Source organism: Pygoscelis adeliae, unplaced genomic scaffold (assembly GCF_000699105.1).
Source record: "Pygoscelis adeliae isolate BGI_AS28 unplaced genomic scaffold, ASM69910v1 Scaffold62, whole genome shotgun sequence".
NCBI classification, from domain to species: domain Eukaryota; kingdom Metazoa; phylum Chordata; class Aves; order Sphenisciformes; family Spheniscidae; genus Pygoscelis; species Pygoscelis adeliae.
In genome coordinates, this window is record NW_008824401.1 from 2802948 (window position 1) to 2818487 (window position 15540).

A 15540-nucleotide genomic window follows, 5' to 3' on the forward strand; every position below is an offset into this window, starting at 1 on the left:
TGTCCTAAAAACATGAAATTTCACTTTTGAGAGGGAGGAGGATCAATAGTACAGTGTTGTCTCAGTTGCTTTATGTATTCTTATAGCTTATTTGGGAGCAGTTGAGTATTGCAGACTTGGACATCATTGGCTCAAATCTTACAAAGTGCATGAGAAAGAAAAACAGTATGCAATCATGCAGTTAAGATTTGTTAATAAAAAAAATGCTACCAGATTTTTATAATGGCTTGTCTTAGTTTAAACAAAATCTTTGAAGCATGTTACAGACAACTGTGCGAATACTTTGTTTTTTCTTTCTTATTCTCAAATAAGGGTTTTGGTTTTTTTTGTAATTGCATGAGTGTTTTTAATGAAGAGGAGAGGGTGAGGTGTTACAAGAGTTTGAATATAGGAGGAAGAATTGAACTCTTAGGCTACTTTAAGATGTAGCCTGCGTTTGGAAAGACTTTGAGAACCCATGCTCTCTTCTTAAAAATAGCATGCATGTTGGAATGTTAGATTTATCCCATAAGACTCAGAATTTAATTCAGTAAAAAACAGAAATAATTACTGAAACAGTATAATTAGTATGAGCACAGTACGATATATGCCAAGAAACATGAAATTGTTAAATACTGTGCTGGGATGAAAAGGGAAAGATTGATGATTACTGTCTATCTAGGCAACCACTGGATGGCATCTTTGTTCCACAGAATGACTTCTGAAAACTCACTCATCTGGACTTAAAAGTTGACTTTTATAGGAAATTGTTTGGCAAGAATGCCAGCCCTTTTTATATATAAACGTGCGTGTGTTTTGTATCCAAACCCAAGCTCTTTTTCGTGATGAAGTTCCTCAGAGTCAAAAAGGATATATTGATAGAGTTTTTTCCCATTAGACTGAAAAAATTGTAGTCCCAACTATGATTAAAACATTTCATATCTATCTTCCATGTAACATTAAAAAAAAAAAAATACAGATGTACTCACAGATAGTAGATTGCCAATGTAAGATGGAAGGAAATGATTCTGTCCAGGAGTTACAGTGATGGTCTTTATAAGTGCTATTGCATTGATTTTGATAATTTCATTGGAATCCTGGTTTAGCTAAAAAGCTAAGCGGAAGGAAGGTAAAAGATTGATTGTACTTTCTTCAGCTATTAAGTAAGAGTAGACATAAGTATAAACTTCTCTTGAAAATTGTGTTATTGAAGTCAGGAGTGCTATCTTAATTTTTGTATGGATGATTGCTTGAAGGACGTGAAAGTACCTCAGTCCTGGCAACCTGATCTGGAAATACGGATTGAGACTATTACTTACTGCTAGCCAGATGGTGCGTAACTGTGTGATAAATGCTTGCTAAAGCAAGTGAGATCATGGGGACTATATATAGGGAAAGCATACGAGTTTCCTGCTCAGTTAATATTTTATCAAGATCCTTTGAGTCTTTGTGCATAGGTCCCCTCAGCAGGCAGCGGTACCCAGGCACTGCCAGACCCCACAGAGAAGCAGCGCTGCCTTTGCACCCACAGAGATGTGAGGGTCCACTGGGAATCAATATTGGATTATTATTTTTTTTTAACTGCACAAGCTGGTTAATGTTTTGTAGTTTGGTCGGTTTTAGCTTTATTTTGAAATTCTGGGCTCAAGTCTGTTTTCCAGTAGCTTCCACTATCTTACATAGTTTTGAGTTTGTGTTATCATAACTACCTTTATATGAATTTGGTTTTGCCATGGTTTAAAAGGCCTGCTGCATTTGGGCCTTGTGAGTCCTGGGTAGATTACCTTGGGTGATGCTCATTCTATTTTAAGCGTTGAGGTTTTTAACCCCCAAAAATCTTAGTTTTTCCCCTTTTTCAGTTTTTGTTGCTGTTTTTCATTTGTAGTTGGAATCTTTTGAACTTGTCACTGAATATTTAAGTCACTGTTAGTTGTTATGTGGCCAAGTACATTTATCAGCTCTGATATTTGGGGGCCATTTCACAACTGGTTGGACAAGGCCAAAGAGTAGTTTGGTCATCTATGCGCTGAATGCATAGGAGCCCAGTTTCTTCATGGTGGCTCTTGCGACCCTCCTATGAGTATCACATACATGCCATGTGAAATGTAAAAATGAAAATCCTTTAGACTCAGCATGAAAACCATTAAGGCAGGAGATCAATTTTGTGACACTGTCCTCAGGAATTTCATTCCAAGAGAAGAAATTCAAGTGCTTAACACTCATGGAAAATAATAACAGCTCATTTGTGTAGCATTTTCCTGACAATCATTGTAAAATCTTCCATTTTCTGTCTCAAATGTTCAGCACATTTCTGTAGGTTTATACAAACAAAAATCCCGCCTTAACTTCTTCTTCCCACAAAGGAAAACAAAACCAGTATCTAACAAACCATACAAGTCTTCCACCAAAATTGGCTGCTCTAGCACAGATACCAAGGAGAGTATGGGAGGACAGGAAGGACCTAGATTATGGATTTCTAGTTTTCTTTCCTTTTGTTCTCAGACGTTACTTGTAGCTTTCGGTTTTTACTGTATGTGTTAAACTTGTTTCAAGTGACAGAAAGTATTCTGGAGGGCATAGGATATCTATGTAATAATTTTTTAAAAACCTTTTAAATTAAGCTTTTTTTTTTTTTGCTTTATGCAGTAGTAGGAGTCTGGACTTGGATCTATGTGGATCTTTTCCATATATACATTCTCAAAGGTTGTGTAATTGCTCCTAGAATATGCTGAAATACAGTGTTCATGTCAGTAATAACTCCTAAACAGCATGTGCTAAAAACAGATGGTTGTTTCCACAGTTGTGAGTCATACCTCACAGAGGTAGGAGGTAAAAGATGCTTGAGAGATACAGGTATGGAAACTCAAATTTGTTAGTACTTCCTCAAGCTGTTAGGAAGGGTATTGCGGGGCAAATAGTGGCCTGGGAAGTGCTGCTATCATCTTCTCAAATGCAGCTAATTTTTCTAAAAGTAGTTGACATGTTCAACTGATTTTTGTATGTTGCCAGCAAAAATACCAGCGCATATTCAAACTACAGCTGGAACCCAAACTTACTTATGAACTCATCATGGTCAAAGAATCTTTCCTGACTACTGCTGAAAATGCTTTGGTGCCCATTTTGATAGGAACTTGTGAAACAGTGCAGGATTCCAAATTCATGTTTTTGCTTTTAATGTCTGTGGGGTTTTTATTTATTTTATCATTTTACTCCTAGTTTTTAGCATAAAGAGAATAGCCAAATGCTCTGTCTTTAGTGGTGATCATTGCCTTTAGTTTCCTGACCATCTGGTTTCATTGATATCACTGACTTTCAGATGAAGACACGACACCTCTGTCTCACTTTCTGTTACAGACAAATTGTCCTGCTTCTAAGTATTCCTAATGTGATCAGAGAAAAATTTAGTCAGTTCTGAATCTGGAATATATTCTATGAAAATGGAGACCCTAGTGGTTGTGCCTCAAGTTGGCCCAGCCACTGGGCATGTTGCATGATGATTACTTTTGGAGAAGCAGATAATATACAAAATGAATGTGTCATATGCAGAATTATTTTTATTTGGGGTTTTTTTTTTCATTATAGAGATGATGATGACATCAATGATGTTGCCTCTATGGCTGGTGTTAATCTTAATGAAGAAAGTGCCCGAATTATGGCTGCCAACTCTGACTTGGTTGGAACCCAGATACAGTCCTGTAAAGATGAACCCTTTCTTGCTGCTATACCTCTACATAAACGCATACTTGAAATGGGTGAGAAACATGTCCATTCCTTTTGATAGTGTTTCTTTTGGAGTTACGAGATTCTGAGAACATGCTTAGCACTTAAGATTGTTTTTTAAGTATTTTATTACATAATCTTGTATTACTAAACTTTCAAGGTTTTTGTGATAAAAGTAACTTAGTTCAAGTTGGAAAAAAATAGTATACTGGTACTTTTATACTTCATGCTTTCCCTGTGTTTTTTATATCCAAGGATCTCAAAGCTCTTTGCAAACATTAATTATTTCTCACAATCCTCCTTCATGTTTTACACATGAGAAGATTGAAACAGAGAGGTAGAGTAAGTAGTACAGGTCACAGAGGACACCTGTGAATAACATTTAACAGAATGTTGAAGTTATCTGTCAAGATTTTCTTTCCCCATACTAACCAGTTATTCAGTTCTTAACACCTGCATCTATTTAAGTTCATAGTGATTTTCTTATAGCATTTTTTCATAAAGGTGTATTTATTTATCCTGGCAAAAAGGTGTATTTATTCATTCTGCCATTTGAAAATAGAAGTTAAAAACTGTAGTAGAAAAAATAAGTATTCAAAATTAGTGATGTTTTAAGGTTAGTAAGTAGGCTCAGAATGTATTTTATATGACATATTTCATTAATATACTATGTATGTTCTAGTACCTAAATGTATCTTTTTCAACATAATTTTGGTAATATTTTCAGAGCCATCAGTTTCTTAAGATACTAAGCTCAAATTATTTAGGGGCATAAATCATATATTTCTTTTAGAACTATGCTTATGTCACTAGTTAAATTTGTAAAATTTTTGGGAATCTAGTTCTTGTAATTTTAAAGATGAGACCAAAACCTTGTTACAAGTCAGTACAGCTAAGTTTTTAAGTCATGCGGTTACTTCTGAAGTGTTATTTGTGTTTATGTTCATTGAATTAATGGAAGCCTTTTTATATTGCAGTTGCAGGCAAAGTTCTTCATTGACTTATTGTCAAGCTTCACTTTTGTATTTTAATTAGTGTCCTTTTAAGTTCTCATTCAGAGATATGGATTATTTTGCATGCTATAGTTATCATGTTGCGATGATGTGATGATGGCATTATGTGATGCAGTCTGGGAAAGCGATCTGCAACATTTTGTGAGATGGCTTACCACCACCTGAGATAGGAAGCCAGCAAGGTTTTAATGAAATTTGTTTGAGAAACTGTTGTGAGGGATGCTCACATAATAGTTTTTACAGGTGTAAGAAAACAAAAAGGAAACAGACATAAAACTGTTAAAAAGAATGGGAAATCAGTAATGAATTTGCCATATAAGCCTTAATGAAATGTCTGGGTGTAACAATTGCTGCACAACATGAAGCTGTAATTACAAGTGCAGGACTTACAGGAATCTGTACATACTTTAAGAGCCACAGAACCCATCACACTATTCATCACTGCCTTTTGGGGTTTGCTCCTCTGAGGAACAAATCCCTATGGCTGTTTTTGAAGCTTTATTGGCTTTGATAATTGAAATGAAACTTTCAAAGCTTTTAAAAGCAGCTGCAGGGATTTACTTCTCAAAAGCAGTGAATCCAGAAGAGCGGCCACTCCTAGTGATCTCCTGCAGCCACTTTTAGAGCTTTATTTTGGCTTTACATGAAGCCTTTTATAGTTTTGAAAGTGGCTGTGGGGTTCAGGAGTGGCTACTATCTGGGATCTATGGCTCTTGAGGAGAGAATTCCTTCAGCTGATTTTGAAGTTTTAGAAGCTTGGTTTTCATTGTGTGTGGCCAGATTTGTTGTTTGCATAGGACCACACACAAATTTAGTAGTTTGTGCTACTGGGCACTTAAAATAACGACACTGTTAAGTTCACGACAAAACTCAGTCTTACCATATGTTGCTGTGCCTAGACACACCAGGACTAAGCAAAGGAGGCTATGACCTTCTCAAGAACATTAGGAAAAAGAAAGTATGTTATGTGAGTCCTCATTCTTTTGTTTTCGTTACGCCTGTTGACAAATGAGATAAAATGTATTGTTTCTTCTTACTTTTACCTGAATATGACTTAAACAGACCTTATTTTCTACCTTTAAATCTATTAATATTTAATGATCACTTTAGTTTTAGGGCACATTTTTAATGTTTTAGTAAAAGAGAGATTTGTGGTATGTACAGTATTAGGAAACTGCTCTTCTTTCTCAGAAGCTAGATCTTTCAAGTTTTCTGTAATATTAATCTCCTCTCTTTTCTGAGTAAGAGCTCTGTCGAGCAACTCAGTAGTGTTCCCCAAAGGCTGTTTCAGAGATTGTGCTTCCATTCACCAGAGTCAGAATATAAACTGCTAAAGTGAGAGCAGATGCTATTCAGTCTTTGGCAGTAACCACCAGCCAAATGCCTCAAAGTTATAGTGAAAGAGGTTTCTTAATATATTGTATGTTCTTATCTCTACTGTAACTTGGCAGTGTTATCATCCAAAGTTTATATTAAATCTAAATGACTAATATTATTATTGATCCTTTTAAATAGAAGAAGTAACTGAAAGGTAATTCATGCAAAGATATTCATCCACTTCCCACATGCTTCCTTACCCAATTTTGTATCTAGTCGTCTAGATTACCATTTGGCTGGTAATCATTGCCATTTGTTCATGTAGGAGGACAGGGCTGTGACTGTTTCAAATTCTTTGATGCAAAATCAAGAGTGGGTATTTCTTAACAGATAACATATTTCTTTTGCTATTCCATTCAGGATCATAAACTTTAAACCCTGATCTTTCTACATGACAGCACAGCATAATGAAACATATGCAAAGAGTTGTAAGGCTTTTGTTGTTCTTTTTGGGGAAGTTGAGATGCAGAGGTTGATGTTCTTCATGCATGTGCATGCTGATGTGCATACAAACTCTTAAAACTTTCTAGGTCTTTAACTTTATTATTAAAATGAGTAGTATTTCTTTAAAGGGCAACATAAGCCTATTAGACTATAGCCTATTAGACACTCACAAATAAATAATGCTGAAAAATCCTAGCTTTTTCATGTGTTTTTATGGGAAAGAAACAAGAAAAATAACCTTAGTAATTTGTAATTGTTTCACTTCTATTCATTCATAAGCTATTTCTTGGTGGGTAAGAATGCTATATTAGTTAGGTTTTAGAAGCTGGTTTTCGACATTCTGAGTTTCCATTGTTTACCAAAAGGGGCAACACTTCAATCAATAAAACAATATGACTTAGCAGGTTGTTTTAAGCGTGACAGTTTTCTCTGGTTTGTAACCATCTTGTGAACATAGAAACTCCTTGACTCGGGAATTACTTTATTACAGCATTGTTTCTGAGAGCAGATAAGAATTAGGCTGCACTGTATTTTATATTTAATATTAGTGAAAGGTAGCAGGACATAGTGAAGGATGGGATAAAATTTTTATTTTGCCTGATAACTAAATCCATGGAAAAAGAGAACAGATATGTTGTGAACTTTCCTGAGAAGTCTTTTGACTGAGAGTTGGTGGTCTCTAGAACCTCCACTAGAGGTTCCAAAAAACTTTGCTTTATATTTTGTGCTCAACAGAGCAAGATATCCTCACAAGCTTAGAATCTGCAGCAGCTTATTAATTCCCACAGCTTTTGTTTTAATTCGAACTGATTTCTTCTACAACCAGATGATGCCATTTTGCTTTTACTTGGCTATCCCTAAAAGGTCACAACTTGTGGAGAATATTAACCATAAATTAACTGTCTTAATGCAATAATAATGAAATATAAGTTTGGCATACTGTATTCTTTGACCTTAGATTGTTTCTTTCTCTCTTTCTCTTCACGTTCAGTGTTCTTCACCCAATTTTTCTACTTCGGTTTTTATTGTTACAGAGCACTGGCTGAATAGAATAATTACAAATGTGATATTCTAAGAAATGTGGGACTGGTTTGGCCATATTGAATAAATTTTAACTGTCCATCTTGTATTTTCAAATTATTTTCACTTAAATATGTATGATAAAAATGTATTGGAGAATCATCGATGATATTTTTGTTTCACATTCATTCAGAATTATTTTTACATCTGCATTAGGAAATCAATTTTTCCATAGCGTGATTTTATGAAATACTGTATTTAGGTCTGTTATCTAGCATTGTTATAAATTTCCTTTGGAAGAAGCCTATTACATTGACAACGTAGCATACACCTGCAACGCTTCCTATCACAAAATTAGTACTGGATTCTCTTGCTTCATCCAAATAGATTTTTAGGCTAGAACACACATAGTGGTGCAGGCCAATTATTACTAAGCTTGAAAATGTGCTGATGAATCCAAATTCTCCTAGTCCAGTAGTTAAAAGGCCTACAGTCTTCCTTAAAACAGCTTCAGAGAAGCTTGGCTTGATAGAATTAAGCAACTGTCTCTGTCAATGTAACAGTTGTAGGGTTAGGCTCAACATAATTTATAGATTTACCTTTTTGTAATTTTACATGTAATATATTTTTTTAATTCTGCCTGATGAAATATTGATCATTGTTCTGCCTTGATTCTTTCTTTGTTCAGTCACGCTTGAATTGCATGTCTGCTATAAAAACGCATGTTAAAACATAAGGAAATAGCTTATCTGTTTTCTGTATTCTGGAGTGTGTTGAATTTACTATGTGGCGTCACAGTGGCAGCCCAGTTGTATGCATATGTATATATTTTAAATAAATAATTTGAATACTCTCGAGGGCATTTTATAGTGCTAAACCATCTAAAAACTGATTGGGATATCCTTCAAGGAACCAGGCCAGTAGATTTCAGAGCCTCTATTTAGAGCATTTGTTACTAGTTTAATAAGAGAGTCATTCTGTCATCCTCATTTCATCTGTTTGTTTGTCAACAGTTGTATTCAAGTTTGAATGAGATGAAATTGTACTATTGGCGATTGCTCTTTCATATACAGAGCAGTTGTAACATAAAAGTATACTTATGTCTCTGGCTGGTTTATTTTAGAGGGTTTTTGTAGCTGCTTAGATTACAACTGTTGTGGGTTCTGAAATTCTGAGCTATCACACTGCCTGTGAAGATAATTTTTTGTTTTCACTGCACTTTTTGTTGATATGACTTAGTCATTTTCCTTGTTGACTTTTAACTTTTTATCCGTGAGTTGATTTGTCTTTAGACTGAAATATTCCTTTTAATATCAGTTTTCCCACCAGCATCTTTCTGTCAAGATGACCTCCTTAAATACCTGTGGACGTAACTCTTGATGGTGTTTGGAGATAGTTCTAACATGTACTTGTTCTTAAGCATAGCAATTTGAAGTCGTGCATTGTCCTAATGACATGCTTAGTCCACTTGAACTGTACCTAGAGTGGTGTTTTCTGTGATTCTAGCTGCTTTTTCTCAGGGAAAAAAAGTTGTGTTAGGTATTGTATAATCCAAATTGCAAGTTATTGTGCATGCCAAATACTTACTTTTTCTAGTTCCTATAAACTTCAGTATGTCACCTGCAGAGGTGCAGCAGGTGTAGAGATGTATCTACATTCTGACATCTGGAATAGTTCTGTAACTTAGTGCAGAGTAAGGGTTTTTTTTCATTAGTATAAAACAAGCAATTTGCTAGAAATTTTATTTAGATTAGAAGGTGTGCACTGCTTCCAATCTTCTTAGCATTGTCCATAGTTGTGATAATTTAGTTTCTTATCTTGAGATTGGAGTTTATTGTACACATTCAATAGAGAATCTGGTTTTATATTCCAACTTAATCAATTGCTAATGTTACAATATTATAAGACAATTATATGTTATTCACATTTATTATTTCCTTTTCAAAAAAGGTGGGAATACATTCCCATCTTAGTATCAGCAGCAGTGTTGCCAAATAAACATAACCAGTAAGTATTTCAGCAGAATGTTAAACCGTATTGTTGTTCTTTCTTTAATAGGTCCATGATTAGACTTCCTGTTTTACAAGATGTCCCAACATGTGTTGGAATGGTAACTTCAGTACCACCTGAGAGCTTGGAGTCTGCCTTTCTGTGAAAGGTAGGGCAGCTTCTGTTCAATATTTTTTGTGTATTTCTAAGGTTTTCTTTTTATTAATCTTACTGGTTCTGCAACACTACACAATCTGAGTTATTCCTTTAGCGGTATCACCTCTAAGTGCCAGAACTGATGTTATTTCACCAAGCAGTAATTTCTCAAAATAAATGTAGATATGTTCAAACTATGATTACTTATGAAGAAAATGAAGCTGTTTCTTCAGGCATCATTTTTAAAGGCTTTACTCCAATTGAACTGAGAGCATGACCATACTATTTGGTCCTGGAAATATTTGGAGGATTCAAGTTTTGTTTTCACCATAATACCTTGCTTCTGTTTTATGAATGTAGTGGAAGAGCCTTCTTTAAAAGGTCTTGCTATTTCTGGAAGGCAGTTCCGGCCTTCAGGGCCTACCAAAATATGTTGCCCAGCTTCAGAATAAGTTTGTATCTGGGAACTGAATGGCCTAAATTTCTTGGTCTCCGCAAAGGAGCGTAAAATTAAGATCATCATTCTGTGGAGATGCATTCTCTACCAAATTCATTTATAAAGTCCATTTCATAAAGAGATTTCAGGTAATAAATATTGGATGTAAAATAAGAACAATAAAAAGAAAACCTTAGAGAACCATTCAATATTGCAATAAAGCTGACTTACATTATCCCTGTAGGCAAACTCCATGCTCTAGAGGTGGTACTAATGTCCTCAACTCTCAACACATGTTGGAACATCTTTGTGGAGGAGGAAGTCATTGATCAGTGAGCAGCATCTTCAAGGATCGTTTCAGGGGGAAAAAGTAAAAGGTAATATTTTCTAAAATATGTTGAAATGATTGTTCATTACGTTTATTTGGCAATCCTGCTGCTAATACTAAGGTTGTAATGTTTTAATTTCTTAAAATTATTGAAAAACCTCATAAATTTCACTTTAGTCTTTCCGTCTGCCATGAGTTTGAATTGCATTGGTTAGCCTCCTTCATGTTGCTGAGTCTACTGCATACGAAGTCCAGATTCTACTATAACTCATTGGCAATTTGGCACTTTTTTTCAGTGCTTATAATATGGAGAGTGTTAGTCTGTGGTTTAACCAGTTTTGCAGTGTCTAGTGTGAAATAAAGTAAGTCACAGCCAAATGTTGCGAAGTGTTGAACTGGTACAAAGACATTCTACTGGTAACGAAAGGGTATTTGTTTTCAAGGAAGTAGCTGCAACACTGGATGTTGTGCCAAATGAGGTACCACTATTGCACAATAATGTAGGAGTGCAACTTTAATATCAACTATCATAAACTAGAGCTATTTTACAAAATCAAATTACTGTGTCTGATATGGATGAACTTTGTAGTGGTGGATGATCTGGTGATGCATGGATTTGGTATTAATGAATGTGGCACAATGTCCTGATCTTGACAACTTTTCCTCTAATCCTGGACATGCACAGATGAAGGTGATAACATTCTGAAATTCAGGTTATGGTCTTCGGTCTACTCTTCTGATATCCTTTATAATTTCCTGTATTCTTTGTGCATATCCTTTCTGGCTGACATGCCCATCCTGCCTCCTCAAGATGAGGCCTGATGTTGAGCTAGTCTGCCTGGCATCAGGCTTGTAGTGGACAACTGTGATACCTGTTCAGAAACGTCACCAACAAGACTTTTATAGTGTCAGAGAGATGGCTTCTCCAGGAAGAAAAAAAAAGCCAAAATGTCTGCATTGTTTACAGAAGTTGCTTTAAAAAACAGAAGCGTATAGGTAAATTCTTATACTTGGTATTCCTTTTAATCCTTGCATGGATGTGATTGAGAGTGTGTTCTGTTACTGCGAGGACTATGTTACAGGATGCTGGCATCTGTGCCTCCACATGTGTTTGTCATCTCTGACATTCTTACAACAGTTCTCCATCTCTGTCTCACCTGTCATACTGTCATAATCATATACTTCTTGTATTTAAGCCTGAGGTCCTGTGATGGTTTAGTATCTTTTGATCTGGGGCTTAGCCCAAGGAACACATTCTTCTAGCCTGCATGAAAACAGGTAGGGGATAAATCCCCAACTAATAACTTCTCTATTGTTTTCTTAGGGACTCTTATTGGTGTCATTGCCATATTAGTTCTTTCTCATCTGGTCCCTCTAACAATCTCTTTTGATTTGACTCTGTAGTGAGTAACCAAACATGAAAGTGCACTGAGGCATGTACTATTATTCATAAAAATAGTGAACATATTTTCCAGTTCTCTACAGTCACTCCATGTTTATTCTTGAATGTTCCTCAATGTCTTTGGACATGCTTATTGTGTATTTATGTTTTGAGAAAACTAAGATGAAAAAAAAATCATATAACTGTAATCTGTATATTCTCAATTGACTTGTTGAAACCTGCACCTATTTCAGTTCTCATCCCCTCCTCTGTCTTTTACATTTTCCTCGCACCGTTCAGTTGCTGCAGCACAGGTTACTGGGATTATAGGGTAGGATCTGGATGTAGTTCTCAAAACTGCTTTGACCTTCAGTACCTCCCTTTTAATAACTTCAGCATCCTCCCTTCTTTTAGGATATGCACTTGAAATTGCATCAAAAATAATCTTAAAGAGGAATTATTAAAAGAGAAGGAATTAAACATCAAAATTAAGGATAACATGTTTCCTTAGCACATTGAGATTTTGATTTCTTCTAAAAGAAATTAGGTAATATACAGTTTAGTTACAGAAAAAAATAGGAAAAAGATTAATAGTAGTAGCTTCTGTCCTCTCTGATCAAGCTGAAAGGCTTCTTTGCCATCTGAATAGATGAAAGTGCATCTTCTAGATGCACTGCTTATATGTTCTTGCTTCCATGATTTATGGCAACTCCTTCCATTTTCCAAGCCTCCACATACCTGTGCATAATGCTGTTTGGTGACTAGCTTGGTTCTGTTAGAGACAAACCACTAAGGATAATAAAAAGACTCTTTAGGGATGATTAATAGCTACCTTTCAGCTGTTTAATTATCTAGCTTAGCGACAGAATTTTGGAAACTGGATTGTCTGGTATTTTAGGTCAGACCTCTTCTCAAATTAGTTCTTTCTTTTTGCCAAAAAGTATGAATTATGTGTGGGTTCCCAGACTTACCCACCTGGCTGAGAATTCTTAGGGAAGTGAAGGCTTATTTTTGTCATTCTTAAATGACTTTCATCAAAAAACACTAATCGTATAAGTAGGGTTAAGTAGGATTCTTGAGAAATTCTTTTTACTTGATGAATTTTTTTGTCCTGCCCCAAATCCCACCAACTTGCATAAGAGCTTTGAATCAGCACAGAAAATAGGATCAGACGTTTTGGCCTGGGTTACACATAGATTTTGCATGGATACAACTATTTCTCTGGCTCTGTTGTGTTAAAATAATTATACCAATATGACCCCCTAAAATGGAGCTATTTTTCTGGTTTTCCCTTTACAAGAATTAGGGATATCAAATGAAATTGGACCGTAAAAGTTCGAAACAAGCAAAAAGGGCTAATTTTTTTGCCAGGTGAGTAGTTAAGTTATGGAACTCTTTGTTTTAGGATGTTGCAGGTTCAAAAAATTACGTGAAAAATTAATGGGAAAAAAATTCCATCCTGACCTAATAGAGAGAAAGATAAGATCCTCTAACTTAGGATGGTCCTAGGCTGTATATTGTTGCATAGTTACCACTGCACACTTTTTTTTTTAATAGTCTTCTAGCAGCATCTCCCACTACTGCTGTTAGAGAAAGGATGCCAGACTATATTACGCAGTATAGCTTTCTTAACTTTATATAGTTATATAAATACTTGACTATTTATTATAGTATAGTTTGTACTGAATAAGTTAAATCCACTTTAGTATCTGAATCAAACTTTGAGTGGTTTTGTACCAGTGCATTCACACTATAAAGCTTCTGAGTCTTAGTTGAATCTTACTTTGCTAAAATAATTTGGTTGGCATTTACTTTGGAGGGAGCAGGAGGAGAAGAGAGTATTAAAATTTGTGTAACATTTATTCAGAATTTTTATTCCTTTAGGTTACTTTGCAATTGTATGGCTGGTTATCTTTTTTTCTGCTGTGTCTTGCACTGAAAATGGCTATGTATTTTGAGGATTTTAATCTGTAAGTTTGGGAATTATTAATTTATTTTTTAAAAAGTAACTGATGTTTCACCAGTTTCTCAATTTCACAAAATGCTTCCTGGGGAATCATCTCAAGGTGGGTAGTTCTGAAGAAGTATAGAACAAATACTATACCCAGCAAGTCTTGAATTCTCCAGAAGACTGTCCACTTTTATCCAGAAGCCGGCTCATGAGATAATTTTTATCCTATGAGAGGAGGAATGTTCTTTTCCAAACAAGCCCACTGAAGTAATTAATGTAGGGTCTTCCGTTATTTTGTAAATAACAATTACATGGTGATAAAAAGTCATTCTCCTTAACAGAGTCTGTTTATTACATATGAAGGTGAACTGGAAGTATAGTGTTGAACGGTATCAGATACTGGTTTACAAAATCTTTCCCATTCCAGTTCAGGGCTGGTTTGGAGCTGTGGAATATATCTTGGCCATCTGCCCCTCACAGAGGGGTGCTGGTTTGTACCTGCTAGAGGGAATAATTTACCAAATCTCAAAGCACTTGGCACTGATTCTCTCTAGTTTGGCAGGAAACACTCCCTAGCCTGTGGCTTCCCTAAACAGACTCCAGGTTATAGGTTCCTCAGAGGCGCCTGCTCAGACGACTTCATTTGGATTGGCTGTTTTTGTGCAGGTAGCAACTAAAGTTTTTTTGTTTCTCCTTTCTTCATCCTGTCTTCCAGCACCAGACAGGCTTAACAGTACAGCAAGTCAACATTTGTTAAATTATTTATGCACTTAGTTAGTAAGACTTAAAGTGAAGCTTTTATTTAAAGGACTGAAAAAAGAAAATTACAGCTAAAATTATCATACTGTTTCTTTTGCCTGGGATCACTAGGTTATCTTATACCCCTAGGAATCTCTAATCCTAATCATCAGAGCTAGTGATTTGTTGTTGGCACTATCACTCTGTTTAACAAGCTTTTCCTTCAGTTTTTAATACTTAAAGTCTGTCTGAGGTTCTGGTAGTGCCCCCAACACAAACCCAGGGTATTTTGTACCCAAACAACCTCCTCAATTTTTTCCGTTGTTGTGTTCCATCCCCCATTCTCTAGCTCAATATTTAAGATTGGGTTTTCCCTTTGATAGCAACGTGAATGCAGTATTGATGGATTACTTTGTAGGCTGAGGACATTGCTATATGGGAGATATACCCTGTTCTTAAGTCCCACCTGATTAGGTTGGGACAAGTTCAATAATTGCCATTTATGGCTCCTCAGGATGCCAAGGGCCCTTGGTGCATTAGAGTTGTTTCCCCTTTGTGTTTAGTCAGCCTGATAGTTAAATGCTGTTGCTCAGTTTAGAATTACTAATATAATAGTATTAGACAAAGCACCTATTGCTTTCTGTTGATTTCATGACCTGCTTTCTGTAGACACCACACATGGTGTGTCTTAGGACAAAAAAATATTGCTTGTCTAGTTTTAGAGGGTGAACTGCTCTCCCCTTTCCCCTCAATCTTTTCAGCTGTTAGTCTCCAAAAGTTCCTGTATAGCTTAAGTCTTGAACAGTGACTACTTAACTGATCATGTTGTATTTAATTACATGTAATTTTATAGAGATTAAGGTGTTTTAAATGTTTCACAGCTGACACCTACAGCAGAACTATAAAATCATCAGTTTCCCTTACGCTATTGAAATGGAGGAATGGAATTTATTAAAGAATTGCATAGGTTGGAGGGCTGCAGAAATTCAAGTGAAAGTTTTTCCAATG

The 15540-nt window shown here is 35.7% G+C and overlaps 1 protein-coding gene across 1 annotated transcript in view; it reads left to right on the top strand.

The window, feature by feature from the left end:
- The window catches only part of LOC103913774 (transcription initiation factor TFIID subunit 4-like), a 148610-nt gene that overhangs the window by 44042 nt on the left and 89028 nt on the right, over positions 1-15540 (top strand). Inside the window, exon 11 of the mRNA XM_009320320.1 lies at positions 3562-3731. Coding sequence (XP_009318595.1) covers positions 3562-3731 — 170 coding nt within the window. The remainder of the gene's footprint in view (positions 1-3561; positions 3732-15540) is intronic.